Genomic DNA, 14,963 nt, shown 5'->3' on the forward strand with positions numbered 1-14,963 from the left:
ATGTGATTGATAGTGCCAGTCATGGAAATTCCATCATCTTTGAAACAGCTGCCATCCTAGGATTTTTACACACCACAGTCTAAAGAGAACAATACACAAAGAACATCCAGTGATCATTGCTTTGTGGGTAAAAACACCTTTTTAATGATAGAAGTCAGAGAAGAATGGCCAGCATTATTCAAGCCAACAGAAACTGAAACAGATGAGCTACAACAGCAGATGATCGCATTAGGTACATAATTACCAAACCTTGACAACTGAAGATGCCACCTGATCTTCCAAATCTTGATTTCTGTTATGACATACAGATGTTAATGTTGGAATTCAGCATCAACAGTATGATTGAGCCGTCCTTTCTTGTACCAACATACTTGCTGGGAGTTGTAGTGCAGGGAATATTTTCTCAAAAGATGAAAAGTCTCCTAATGCCAAGTGAGCATCATTTGAATGCCATAGCTTATCTAAACTTTGTAGTTAATGACGAGCAGGATTTTATGGCCACAGTCCACCATTTTGCAAATGGATGTTTTCAGAAGAATAATGTGACCTATGACTAAGGGTCATCTCAAACTGGCTCCACAAATATAATCGAGCCTTTCGCTTGTCGCAGTGGATTGCACAGTCCCCAAATTTCATTTCAATGGAGAACCTTTGGGCTAAGGTGGTGCAGCTAGGTTTATGGTGCTGAACAACCTGCAGGCACTGTGTGATGCTGTTGAGTCTACATGAACCATAATGTCCAAGGAACACAGTGTATTTAGAAAGTATTGTGCGGAGGATTTAATATTATATGGAAGAATTTGTAATTTCCCCCATCCATCTACATTCAATAACCCATAATGGCAAAATGAAAATATGTTTTCAGAAAGGTCTGCAAATTTATTAAAAAAATCCAAAACTGAACTTTGATCATTCATATAGGTACAGTATATAGACCCTTCATTCGGTACATTGTAGAAGCACCTTAGGGAGCAATTAAAGTTTCCAGGTGTTCTTGGGTAAGTCTTTACGCACTTTGCACACCTGGATAATGGACAGTTTATCCCATCCTTTTTGGCAGAACCTCTCAAGCTGTAGCAGATTGGATGGGAAACATCTGTAAACCGCCATCTTTAGGTCTCTCTACAGATGTTCTGTGGGGTTGAAGGAAGCGCCACTTAAGGACAGTCAGAGACATGTCCTGAAGTTACTTTATCATTGTCTTGTCTGTATGCTTCAGGTCATTGTTGTGCTGAAAGTTGAACCATCGGCCCAGGAGAGCATGTGCATTTTAGAGCAAGTTTTCTTAAAGGACTTCTCTGTATTTGGCTGAATTTGTCCTTCCTTTAATTCTGTCCAGTCTCCCTGTCCCTACCATTGAGAATCCCCATGCCACCACCATGCTTCAGAAAAGGGATGGTATTAAGCATGTTATGAGCAGTGCCTGGCCTTTGCCAGATGTAGTGCCTGGAGTTCTGCCCATAGAGTCTAATTTTTGTCTCTTCAGACCAGAGGTACATGATTTTTACTCAAGAGTGGCTTTCTTCTAGCCACTGTGCCATAAACACCTGATTGACAGAGTACTGCCAAGGTAGTTGTCTTTTTTGAAAGGCTCTTCAGTCTCAGCAGAGGACTTCTGAAACTCTCTTTTTAGAGTAACTGTTGTGTTCTTGGCCACCTTCTTGCCCAGTTACTCCATCTGGTAATTACAAGCTTTTTCCATCTCACAATTATTGAGGTCACCGTGCGCCTAACAACACTCCCCTTGGCCTCATCTATATCTCCTCTATCGCCCCAACTGCTGAAGGCCTGTGTGCTGGGGAGTCCTCTACAGCACATCTTCAACCTGAGCCTGGAACAGGGGAGAGTCCCCAGGCTTTGGAAAACATCTTGTATCATCCCAGTCCCAAAGGTAGCATGTCCTAGTGAGCTGAATGACTTCTGGCCTGTCGCTCTGACGTCGCATGTGATGAAAACCATTGAACGGCTGCTACTTCACCACCTGAGGCCACAGGTCCGCCATGCCCTCGGCCCTCTGCAGTTCTCATACAAGGAGAAGTTGGGAGCGGAGGATGCCATTATCTACATGCTACACCGATCCTTCTCCCACTTGGACAGAGGCAGTGGTGCTATAAGCGCCTTCAACACCATCCAACCTCGGCTCCAAGCTGACAGAGATGGGAGTAGATTCGTACCTGGTAGCATGGATCGTGGATTATCTTACAGACAGACCTCAGTATGTGCGTCTCAGGAACTGCAGGTCTGACATTGTGGTCAGCAACACAGGAGCGCCGCAGGGGACTGTACTTTCTCCGGTCCTGTTGAGCCTACATACATCGGACTTCCAATACAACTCTGAGTCCTGCCACGTGCAAAAGTTCTCTGATGACACTGCTATCATGGGCTGCATCAGGAGTGGGCAGGAGGAGGAGTATAGGAACCTAATCAAGGACTTTGTTAAATGGTGTGACTCAAACCACCTACAACTGAACACCAGCAAAACCAAGGAGCTGGTGGTGGATTTTAGGAGGCCTAGGCCCCTCACAGACTCTGTTATCATCAGAGGTGACTGTGTGCAGAGGGTGCAGACCTATAAATACCTGGGAGTGCAGCTGGATGATAAATTGGACTGGACTGCCAATACTGATGCTCTGTGTAAGAAAGAACAGAGCTGACTATACTTCCTTAGAAGACTGGCTTTCTTCAACATCTACAATAAGGTGCTGCAGATGTTCTATCAGACAGTTGTGGCGAGTGCCCTCTTCTATGTGGTGGTGTGCTGGGGAGGCAGCATAAAGAAGAAGGATGCCTCAGGCCTGGACAAACTGGTGAGGTGCAATATAATATATTTATATACACAATTTCTAAAAAATGTTCAGTCAGTTCTCCACAGGTGGACTCCAGTCAAGTTCCAGACACATCTCAAGGAGAGTTAAAGTAAACAGCATGCACCTGACCACAACTTGGCATGCCACAGCAAAGGAATACTTATATGAATGAGAAATTTCAGTTTTTGATTTTTTAATAAATGTATAAGGCTTTCAAAAAACGTTTTCACTTTGTCATTATGGGTTATTGAATGAAGATGGTTGAGCAAAAATTAAAAATGTATCCATTTAAAGTCTACTATGCGGAAAGTGAATGGATCTGACGTCATTTTGAATCCACTGTATACTGTATTCAGCACCTTGTTGGATCGAAGGGTGTTCTGGTGGCAAACAGAGGTCCTATGCAGTACTAGATAGGTGGACCTAATAAAGTGGCCACTGAGTGCCCATCTTGTATAACTGTATGTGTTTTGTTTCAGAGAGGTAGAGAAAAGCAGACAATAAACAAAACTAAGCTACTGTGTGGTGTAAGGTACGTTTCATAGAAGCGTATGGTGTTAATGCCCGACTTGCTTTTCTCTCCTCACTTCTGTGAAATCTCAGATATCCTCTAATTTGTCACCTTGGGAATGCAGTATAATATTTAGGTTTCACTTTGTGCATTTAATACCCTTTTTTTGTCTCCTTGGGAACAATAAAGTGTCTCCTTACAAATAAACTTTGTGTGCCCAATCTGTTGCCAGAGAAACTGCTTTCATTATTCAGCCAATGATTTGCGCCCGCATGAGCTGATTTAATCAGGGAGAATAGGTGCTATTCGCCGGTGCCCCTTGAATGCATATATATGGGGATAGGGGTGGGAGTGATACGAAGCAGAGTGTAATGATTGGCATCTTGCAGGGGTATTTTGTGCAGGCTTTCCATGATGCATTCAATTTTTAGTTCCTGCATGCTAGATATAACTGATTAGATAATCGGACGTTGGGGTGGTGTTTAAATCACAAAGGTTGTAACTTTATTGTTGAGCCATTCTCTTTATTACTCCTATTATTTAAAACTTCAGTTAAACAAAGATCATTAGAAACTGAACAGCACCTATAAGAAGTATGTACCGCTTTGAAAGTCTTCACATTTTATTATTATACAACAATTTGGCTTTTTTGACACTGATCAACAGAAAAAGATTCCTTAATGGCGAAGTGAAAACACATCGCTACCAAGTGTTTTAAATGAATTACAGATATAAAACACAAACTAATTTATGAATAAGTATACACCCCCTTAAAGTCTGTAACTAATTAAGGCATCTTTGGGAGCCATGACAGTCTTGAGTCTATGTGGATGGGTCTCTCTCTCTCAATCAGCTTTAATATGACACACATAAATCATCCTTGGTGCAGCCAGTTAGTTTTAGAAGTCAACTTGTTAGTTTAATGGAGATCACCTGTATGGGATTTCAATTGATTGTAGTATAAATGCACATAAAAGGCACATGATGAGTCAGTGTTAATAACCTAACCTACACAACGAAGACAAAACACACTCTAAACACCTTCATGTACAGATGATTGACAAGCACAAGTCAGGGAATGGAGACAAGAAAATCTCCAAGTCACTGACTATCTCTTGGAGTTCAGTTAAATCAGTCATTATGAAATGGAAATAGGATGGTGCAGCTGAATATCTGCTTGTAGCAGGCCATCCACAAAAACTGAATGAAGGCACAAGAAAAAGAATAGTGATGGGGGACACTGAGGGACTTATCATAATGCTGAAAGAGTTGAAAGCTACAGGGGATGAGATTAGATGGACTGTGTAGATAATTATATGCAGGGTCCTCACCAGTTACAGCTTTATGGGAGATGGACAAAGAGAAAAATGACACATGGCATCTTAGAGTTTGCTAAAACACGTAGTGGGAGACTGAAGTCAGCTGAAACAAGGTTCTGTGGTCTAATGAAACCAACACAGAGTTTTTGTGGACCATCAGACTAAACTCCTCGTTTGACATAAGCCAAATGCTGCACGTTATTAACACACCATTCTAATCATGTTGCTTCTCTGCAGCAGGTCCTGAAAGGGTTGTAATGGTGAAGTGAGAGTGAATGTATAAAGATGCAGGGAAACCCTGGAGGAAAACCTGATGTCATCTGTCAAGAAACATAAGCCTTGAATGAAGATTTGCTTTTCAGCAAGACCACGACTCCAAGCATAAAGCCAAACTGACACAGGAATGGCTTCAAAACAACAACATGAATGTCCCGGAGTGGCCAAGTCAGAGTCCAGATCTCATTCCAATTGAAAAGGCTGTTCACTCACATTCCTCATGTGACCTGCTAGAGCTTGAGGAGTTTTGCAAAGAATATTGGTGTTTGGTCAATGGCAGAGTACGGATGTGAAAAGCTGATGGAGAGAAACACTTGTGGACACAAAGTCAAGGCTGTCATGGCTGCCAAAGGTGCATTAACTGGTTACTGGTTTGAAGGGGCTATAGACTTATTCAATCATTTAGTCTGTGTTTTATATTTGTAATTCATTAAACCACTTTGCAGAGATCTGTTTTCACTCAGTGGCGTAGCTGGGGGGACATCTGTCCCCGGGTGCAGCATCCAGGGGGCACCAAATTTCCCTTCCCCGTTGCATTTTGGCAAACAGGAGGGGGCGCGAAATCTTCAGTTGTCCCTGGGCGCTAAAAAACCCTAGCTACGCCTCTGTTTTCACTTTGGCATTAAAGAGTCTTTTTCAATTGATCAGTGTCAAAAAAGCCAAAATAAATCCACGGTGATCCAGTGCTGTATAATAAAATGTGAAAACTTCATATGCATTACATATTATTTCCTTTAAATCTCTTTGATTATCAGCAGCCTGGGTTCAAACCAGGGTCCATTCAGAGTCTGTCTGTAGTTAACAAATTCTCTTTGCGACTCTGTAGGATATTTTCATGATCTTCCACAACCCTACAAAGATATCCTCGTTGGTACAGTGTGAATGTACACCTAGATGATGTGTTGTCAGTATTTTATATACAGTGCTGTTTATAAAGTGTACCATCATAGGAAACTTTATATGTAAATATATACAGTATACATTTCAGAATAAACAGTATGAACAGTAAGTAGAAACAACTGGAAAGTATAGTGGAGAAGATGAATAGAACCAGGATTAGAAAAATTGTTACAGAAAAAATAAAATATGTTATAATAATGTTGGTTTAAAAAGTTAAAAAAAAAAAAAAATTGAGTTTCAGGAAACGAGGTTGGAAAAATGTCTTTCCTGTTCAGGATTATTATCGGCTTTCTGCTTATCAAATCTGGGATAGGCCTTGGCTCCTTGCTACCCTTAATCAAAATAAACAGGAACCTAAAATTTTGATGAAAACTTGGATGTCTGGGACAAAGTACTTGTAACATATTTTGTAGTTCATTTCTTGTACTTGCTCATTTTACTTTATATTCAGTACACATCTACACTGACCCCTTCACTCAGGGACAGAGAATGCCATAGTAAATGTTCAGATCATGTAGTCCACTGAAATCTAGATCATTACTAGTAAGACATTTTATATATATATATATGTGTGTGTGTGTGTGTGTATGAATAAGTATATATACTAAAAGGGACCCAAAAATAATGAGAATTATGAGAATGAGTCCCGACGTTTGCCACTAGGTGCGTGTACTTAGACTGCCCCCTGCATCATTTGGCCAAGTGGCATCCTTGGGGAAAGGTCTGTGAGGTCAGTGTCATTTTTTTTCTTGAGCCTCTGTTACTGTCTTCATTGATTTTTGTGATGGCAGACTTGAAAGAATAAGGTGTTTGCATCAAGTTCTGTTTTCTTTTGGGGAAAACAACAGCAGAATCTGTCACAATGCTTCGAGAGGCTTCTACAGAAGAAGCTTTGAGTCAGGCAAGGGTTTTTACCTTAAAGTACTCAAGCGATTGCGTGATGCTGTGTGGAGAATAAAAACCCCAAATTGCGGCAATCAGGATTGAGTGTGTGGCAGTTTCTCATGAAAAATGGGATGACAACGGTCCTCCCCCCCCTACTCCCTGGACCTTGCACCATGTGATTTTTTTTTTCTTATTTCCAAGAATGAAAAAGGACCTTAAAAGAAAGTGTTTTCAGGATGTAGTGGAGGTCAAGAAGCAAAAGATGGAGGCACTGAAGGCTATCACTTTGCAAGGGTTTCAGAACAGTTTTGAACAATGGAAAAAGCGGTGGGACAAGTGTATTGCATCTCAAGGAGAGTGTTTTGAGGGTGATTTAAATTTTGGAAATTTTCAGAGAAATACACAATTTAAAAAAAAAAAAATTCTCGTTATTGTTGGGTCCGTCCTCATATATATGTATGTATATAAATTTGTATTCAAGAATCTGTTTAAAAAAAAAAAATGACATCTCTCTATCTGTCTCTGTGATATAATGCATCAAATAGTGAATTATTGGTACAATATTATTATTATTATTATCCTCTTTAATAAAATCCCTGTGTGCGTCCAGGTGTCCGTGTGTGTGTCTTCTGGTGAAGTGCGCATGCGCGGGGCATGGTGCAACTCGCGATATTACTGTCGGAGAAAGTTACAGGCGTTTTACGGAAAAACAAACCAGTATTACTGCGAGAGGAAATTAAAGGTACACAATACAGTGACTCATATTGCAGCCACATACAAGCCAGTATTACTGTCAGAGGAAGTTAAAGGCGTATTACCGACGCGCACGCCTGTATTACTGCCAGAAAAAATTAAAGGTATATTACGGACGTACAAGCTAGCAGACGTACAAGACAGTATTACTGTCACAGAAAATTAAAGACACACAATACACGGCGGCAGCCCACAAAACGGTCAGCTCAGCAAGTTAACATCAACAAAAGAAAGGAAGGAAAGAGAAAAAGACGACCAACAAAAAGAATGAGGTCAAGGTCCCTTGTTCCTACTAATGTTTATGCACTACTGTTCTAGCGCCCGTTATTGTAACGGGCTTAATGACTAGTTATTAATGTTTATTTGGCTGATGCCTTTATCCAAGACAACTTAAAATATTTGAGATACAACCAGTTACATTTCTTTTGTTTTTCCATTTGGAGCTGGGCAGGTGAATTGACCTGCTTATGGTCTCTGTGTCAATAGCAGGATTTGAACCTACAACCTCAGGGTCTGAAGTATTCAAATAGTTTGCATTCATATACACTTTAAAAATTTTGACAGATATTGGGAGATCATGTCCCATTTCCTGTAACTTCTGCTTACCATTAGAAGGTCACAAAGAGACTGTGCGATTCCACAGTAACACATCACAGAAAGCAGATATCGGACCTGGGCAGGACGCCAGTCCATCCCAGTGCACGTTCACTCTCATTCCTGGCCAACATTAAACCTAGTATGTGGAAGAAAGCCAGGGGACTCTGTTTCAGAAAACTAAACTTGACGTGATTCATTTTTTTCATGTAGAGTTGTTGAAAAGCATCAAGATAAAACTGGGTATCCATTAAAGTATGTGTCATCAAAGGGGTAGCATTTTTTTCCTTTATGTACTTAGTCACAACATGTTAATGTGGATAATTGGTGTTATAATTACTTTTTAAATGCAATCCCTGATATAGAATGGGTAGCAATGATTTTAATGAGCAATACACAGACAATTACCTGCCTAAGGATTTAGTTGAGCTGTAATTAAAGTGAACAGCTTTGAGTTACAAATACTCTGATTAAAAAGAGTAGGAAGATTTGCTTGAGAGAAAATGGAATTCAGCTCTTTGATAACACCTTCCTTTTTATGTACTGTATATGCTGGTGTCTTATTCAGCGATGTCAAAAAAGCGCTTTGCAAAGCAATCAAGGACTTCTTTTAAAGATATGTTAGATAATGATAATTTGATGATCAGTATGAGCCTAATGATAATTAGATGATCATTTTGAGTAATCCAATACCAAAGGCTTTGACTGCCCAGTAGTATAATTTGATTTATATTTTAATTTTTCACTTTGCTTCTTTCCAAAAATCATCTGTGTTTTGAAACTCTTTCTATTACACCTGTTTTGTTGTGCACAGATCCTCATGAGTCACAACAGTTGCTTCCAGCTGCTGAATTGACAAAGCGCAGCGGAGAGTCGTAGTGGCTGCATGTTTGCATTCCTGCCACCTCCTTGATTAGTTACTGCTGCAGATTTATCATAATTCTTCTACCTTAATAATAGTTAAGAACAACATAAGAAACTCGACAAACGAGAGGAGACCTTTCAGTCCATCAAGCCCATTTGTTTAGATATTAGCTCAGGTGTCCCAATGTCTCATCCTGATTCTTCTTAAAGGTTGTCAAGGTTTCTGCTTCAACCCCATGGCTCGTTGCAGATTCCTGCAATTGTTTGGATCAAGATGTGTTTCCTGAATTCTGTCCTCGATGCACTTCCCCTTCATTTCCATTGTTGTTTTTTGAGTACTTGATTCACTATTAAGTTAAATAAATTCTGCTGGATGTACAGTACTTCATCAATGCCTTTGAGCAATTTGAAAATCAGGGTTAGATCGCCAGATGGGCTTCTCTAGTTGAGGTTGACTTGCTTAATTGTTTTTTGCTTTAACAGGCAAACCAGCTATGAACAGATGCAAAGTAATCGAACAAATGACCAGCTAACTCGGAGGTCTCAAACAGTCCTTGAGGGCCACCAATTTCACACCAACAGGTTTTCTATTTAGGTGTCAATGAAGCCCATTATTTAATTTCTATGGTTTTTAGTGTTCTCATTCTTCCCCACCGGTCACTTCCAAAACTGATTTTACTTTTTCTGAGATCACCAATGTAAATGTTTTATGGATTAGAGTAGACCTTTTTTCTTTTCATATATTTTATTCAGGGAGATGTTGTATGAATGAGATGGGTGCAAATGGAATCAAAGTTAGCCTGGTCATCTCATTGTTGCTTGCTTGCTTGCTTGATAAAGAAAAAAAAATGAAACAATTAAAATGCTCAATTAAAAGCAAAGCAGCATGGCATATTCCATTTTCATTAGCATTTTATTAATAATAGAGAAGGTGGCCAGAATGAACACCGGCAGCCACTGTTGCCATCCATCCATGTTTTATTTTGTGATTGTGTGTACTTTAGGTATCCCAGTCATGCTGCCTGTGGAGATCAGTCCTCAGTATGGAGTTTAATGGGTTTTTTTTTTACAGTTGTAGCACATAAATTACCTAATGCAGTCCTTATCTTTTCTGTTGCTTCATAGACAGGATGTTTCTTGAGCTTGTGGTTAGCATGGCTACCTCACAGCCCTGGATTTAAATCCCTCACCAGAAGGTTCCATGTTGAGTGTCTTCTCATGGCTGTGTAGATTTTCCTCTAAGTAGTCCATTTTTCTTCCAAAATCCGTAAAGATTTGCTCTTCAGGTAATTCCCAATTGGGTATACATGGATAGGCCCATTGGTGGTCTGGCATTACAGCCAGTGTTGGTTCTAGCCTTGATTCCATGGTTGCAGCAGAGATGGATTCTATCCCTCAGTACCCTAAATTAGAATAAGCAGTCTGAGAATTTTAACTTCTCTTCCATTCTTAATCTTTTCGTTTATTCTTGCCTTCCATGATAAACAGTCACGTTGACATTACTCATTGTGTCTGCCATAAATAATATTTGAAATCTGTTAAAATGATATTCAGTATGAAAGTGCTGTACAAAATAGTTAGATTTTTTTGAAAGCAACACTTGAGGTCACCAGTGGAAAATTGGAGGAAGGCGGAGCAGCTTGGTGGCATAGTTCATATTGTTGTTCCAGGCATATGTGGAGTATATAGAGAAAAGAATCAATGCAGACCCAAAGAGAATAACTAATGTATGCAGTATGTGTATCATAAAAAAGATGAAGAAGATAAAGGTTTAGGGAGTCCCCAGGACCACCCCTATTTAATGAAGTGAAAAAAAATAAAATAAAAATTGGTCATTTCCAGATGAGATAAGGTAAACTGAAGGGTCCACCAGTCAAAAAGCTCACTCCTTCTCAAGAGCAATGTGTCATACAGTTGCAGGTTGTCACCTGAAATGAACTTCCAGCTTGATCTATTGTTCTGTGGCACTGGAGTGAGAAAGTCTGAGCTTCTGGTATTGAAGCGGAAGTGACATCTTTCCCCCTGGCCTTTCTTGGTCAGGTCTACAGGTTGAAGAGGCGAAGACATCATTAATTGTGCCCCCTCTCAAATAATAGTATACATAACAGCTGTGTTAGAGCCCTGAGGATAACCCTACGCACATGTTTGACAGACTTGTCGAGCCTTCTGTTAAGGAGACTCAAGTCATATCTGTAAAAATGTTACATATTTTGTGTGTGTGTACAGTATGTATGTATGATGTGTGTGTGTGTGTATATATATATATATATGTATATACTGTATAATATGGTTGAAATAGTAAGCGTTACCTAGTAGGTAACCACCCATACAATCAGATTGTGATACAGACTACGAATGCCATGAATATATATATATATATATATATATATATATATATATATATATATATATATATATCCATCCATCCATTTTCCAACCCGCTGAATCCGAACACAGGGTCACGGGGGTCTGCTGGAGCCAATCCCAGCCAACACAGGGCACAAGGCAGGAAACAATCCTGGGCAGGGTGCCAACCCACCGCAGGACACACACAAACACACCCACACACCAAGCACACACTAGGGCCAATTTAGAATCGCCAATCCACCTAACCTGCATGTCTTTGGACTGTGGGAGGAAACCGGAGCGCCCGGAGGAAACCCATGAAGACACGGGGAGAAAATTACTTCAATAAAAATCTCTCCAAATCAACAAGCTGATTTAAAAAAGGGTAGGCTCAGTTATTGGACACGCTCTGGACCCCCTGTGGGTGGTAGAGGAGGAGAGAATTAAAACAACACTGAGGACTTTTCAGCCAACGAATTATTCAGCAGAAGTGTATCAAGAAACGCTATGGGGGGTATCCTTTATACCAGCAGCACTACACCTGCACAATGCCTCGCTGGGAGTGCCAAGCTGGACGTTTTCTTTATTTTTAATTTTCCTCCTTTAGTCATTCTTGTGTATATTCAGACCATTGTGTGAGTCTGTTATATATATATATATATATATATATATATATATATATATATATAATTTTATCTCTTGACCCATTTATTCTCATTCACAGCTCTTTTGTGTAATGAAGTCCTTACTGCCTTCTGTCTAAATGCTTAGACTTACAGAATTCATCCAATTAAAGTATTGATGTTTGAAGACCTGGATTAGGTCCACATGCTGCTTCTCTTCTCATGACCAAAGAGGGTGAATTCTTTTAGGCTGTCATGGTAGGTCTCATCCTTTTAGTTTTAGGATTCTCTTCAAGTAGCTGAGCAGAGATCCGTTTATGTACAGTATTTATCATAAGGACAAGGACTGCATTCAGAACGTCAAAGATGGTTTCGCTAGTTCCACCTACAGTTTGGGCAGAATGTCCCTTGATATACTGTGCACAGTTTTTACTATATATCCTTGTTAGTTGTTTCTATACATTGCAATGAGAATGTCGTTTACATATAACGTTGTTTATCCTTGCCATATATTGCATCCTTTAGGTCAGCTTCACCCATCTTATATTTGTTTTACCTCCTTTTTTTTTCCTACATATGTGTGAATTTGTTCCTGTAAAGGTTATATGATCATGTCCTATCACTACTGTTTGTGGCAATCTAATATCCGAGTGCTCCTCAAAACTTTTGTGTATTAACAAACAGTTTACGGTAGTATCTTAATCTGAAAACGCATGCATTCCAAATTATCGGATGCACCAACCAGAGAATCTCAGAATTGAGAAACTGTCCCAGGACATGCTGAGCTACTCACGAAAGGCACTTATGACAGAAGTTTTATTTACATGAACTGTCATCCCATAATTCATTAATGATGAATACTCCATGGAATTTTTACTGCTGCTTCATTATTTGAGTCCAGGGGCATTAGTAAACAGCACCCTTCCTGACCTTTTTTTTTATTATGTTTTTTTAAATCTCATCTCACAGGGGCACTTTGTCTTACTAAATACAGTAATTTATTATCTATTTCAATCAGAAAAATAAAATCCTTGTGGGTGAAATGATGACATCATTAAAAACCACAACTGAGGCTTTTGCAAGCTAACAAACCTTTCATTTTTCTTATGACTTTTTAAAATTGTGCTTTTCAGTGTATCAAACCCCATGATTACTACAATCTTTTTGTCATCTCTTCTTTGTAGATGATGGACCGTATTCAAAAGGGAGTAAGGACTGCGGAGGAACGGAAAATTCTTTAGCTACAAGACGACAGAGTATTCCAGGTACTGTCATAAATATCTTCTTCTTTCTGCTGCTCCCATTAGGGTTTATCACAGTGGATCGTCTTTTTCCATATCTTCCTGTTCTTTGTATCTTGCTACGTTACACCCACCACCTTCATGTCCCCTCTCATCATATCCATAAACCTCTCTTAGGCCTTCTTCTATTCCTCTTATCTGGCAGCTCCATCCTTATCATCCCTTTCCCAATATATCCAGCAAACAAACAAGTAAACCAGTGTGTTTCTTCATGCTGGTCCCAAGCCCAGATAAATGGGGAGGATTACATCAGGAAGGGCATCCAGTGTAAAACTTTGCCAGATCAATATGCAGACAGCAATACAGGTATTGTTATAAATATATTCTGCTATAATCTTGGGGGATTTAATAAAAAGTACTTATCAACAGTCTGTCTGCACAGATAGTAACCCCTCGCCCATTTGCCCAATTTAAATAGAAGAGTCTAATTTTAATAAGACTAACTGGTAATGTTTCCTTGATATTCAGCAGCACTACATACACTTCATAGCTTCATGCAGTCTTTTGGATGTGGCATGCTTCACAAAGAAAATGGAGGAGTTAACCAAATATCAATATTGGTGTCAACTTTTCTTTTGTGGGCAATTGTCTCATGTAGGGAGGTGGGGGCTGAGAAGCTTCATTCTTATAGCAAAATAAATGTTCATATTTTTCTAAACTTGACCTATGTTCTGAGCTGTAGAGTGCCCCTTAACTTACACTATATGGCCAGATGTTTGTGGGCACCTGACTTTGACACCTATATGAGCTTGTTGGAAACCTCATTCAGAAACCATGGGCATCAATATAGAGTTGCCCCAAAACCTTTGTGACTATAACAGCCTCCACTCTTCTAGGAAGGCTTTCCACAAGATTTTGGAGCACGTCTGTGGAAATTATTCAGCTAAAAGAGCATTTGTAAGGTCAAGTATTGATGTTGGATGAAAAGACCTGGATCACTTTTGGCATTACAGTTCATCCCAAAGTTGTTCAATACAGTTGAGGTCAGGGCTCTGTGCAGGCCACTCAAGTTCCTCCATGTCTTGATGGGGCCTGGCTTTTTTATGCCCAGGGGAACAGTCATGCTGGAACAAAAGAAAGGACCTTCTCCAAACTGCTGCCCTAAAGCTGGAAGCACACAACTGTCTAAACTCTGATTAACAGCCCCAGCTCATTATCCCACCTCCTCCAAAATATTTTTCAGTAGGTACTGAGCAGTCAGGAAGTTAGTTTTCTCCTGGCATTCACCAAGCCCAGATTCATTCATCATACTTCCAGATAGTGAAGTGTGATTGATCTCTCCAGAGAACACATTTCCAGTGCTGCTGAATCCAATGGCAGTATGCTTTACATCACTCTAGCTGACGACTGGCATTGCACATAGTGATGTTAAGCTCGTGTGCAGCTGCTTGGCCAAGGAAACCCATTTCATGAGGCTCCCAACACATAGTTCTTGTGCTGATGTTACTTCTACAAGCAATTTGGAACTCTGTAGTGAGTGATGCCATAGAGCACGGGTGTCAAACTCTGGCCCTGGAGGGTCACAGTGGCTACAGGTTTTCATTCTAACCATCTTCTTCATTTGTGACCAGTTTTTGGTGCTAATTAACTTCTTTTACTCTAATTTTAATTAACTTGACTCGGGTCCCTTTGTTGTTTCTTCTTCCTTAATTAGCAGCCAAACCAAATCGAGACTCAAAACAAGCTGCCACATGACCAGCTCACCTGTGCCCATCACACAATAACTGAAAATAAAGAAAGGTGAAGGTCTCAGTAAGGTTGATCTCTCAGGTCACCAAAACATT

The 14,963-nt window shown here is 40.0% G+C and overlaps 1 protein-coding gene across 8 annotated transcripts in view; it reads left to right on the forward strand.

Moving 5' to 3' along the window:
- The window catches only part of grip2b (glutamate receptor interacting protein 2b), a 458,459-nt gene that overhangs the window by 305,782 nt on the left and 137,714 nt on the right, over positions 1-14,963 (forward strand). For all 8 annotated transcript variants that reach the window (XM_051921295.1, XM_051921294.1, XM_051921290.1 and 5 more), the window contains exon 2: positions 13,063-13,143. In XM_051921295.1, the coding sequence (XP_051777255.1) occupies positions 13,063-13,143 (81 nt within the window). The remainder of the gene's footprint in view (positions 1-13,062; positions 13,144-14,963) is intronic.

This window comes from Erpetoichthys calabaricus, chromosome 18 (genome assembly GCF_900747795.2).
Source record: "Erpetoichthys calabaricus chromosome 18, fErpCal1.3, whole genome shotgun sequence".
NCBI lineage: Eukaryota > Metazoa > Chordata > Cladistia > Polypteriformes > Polypteridae > Erpetoichthys > Erpetoichthys calabaricus.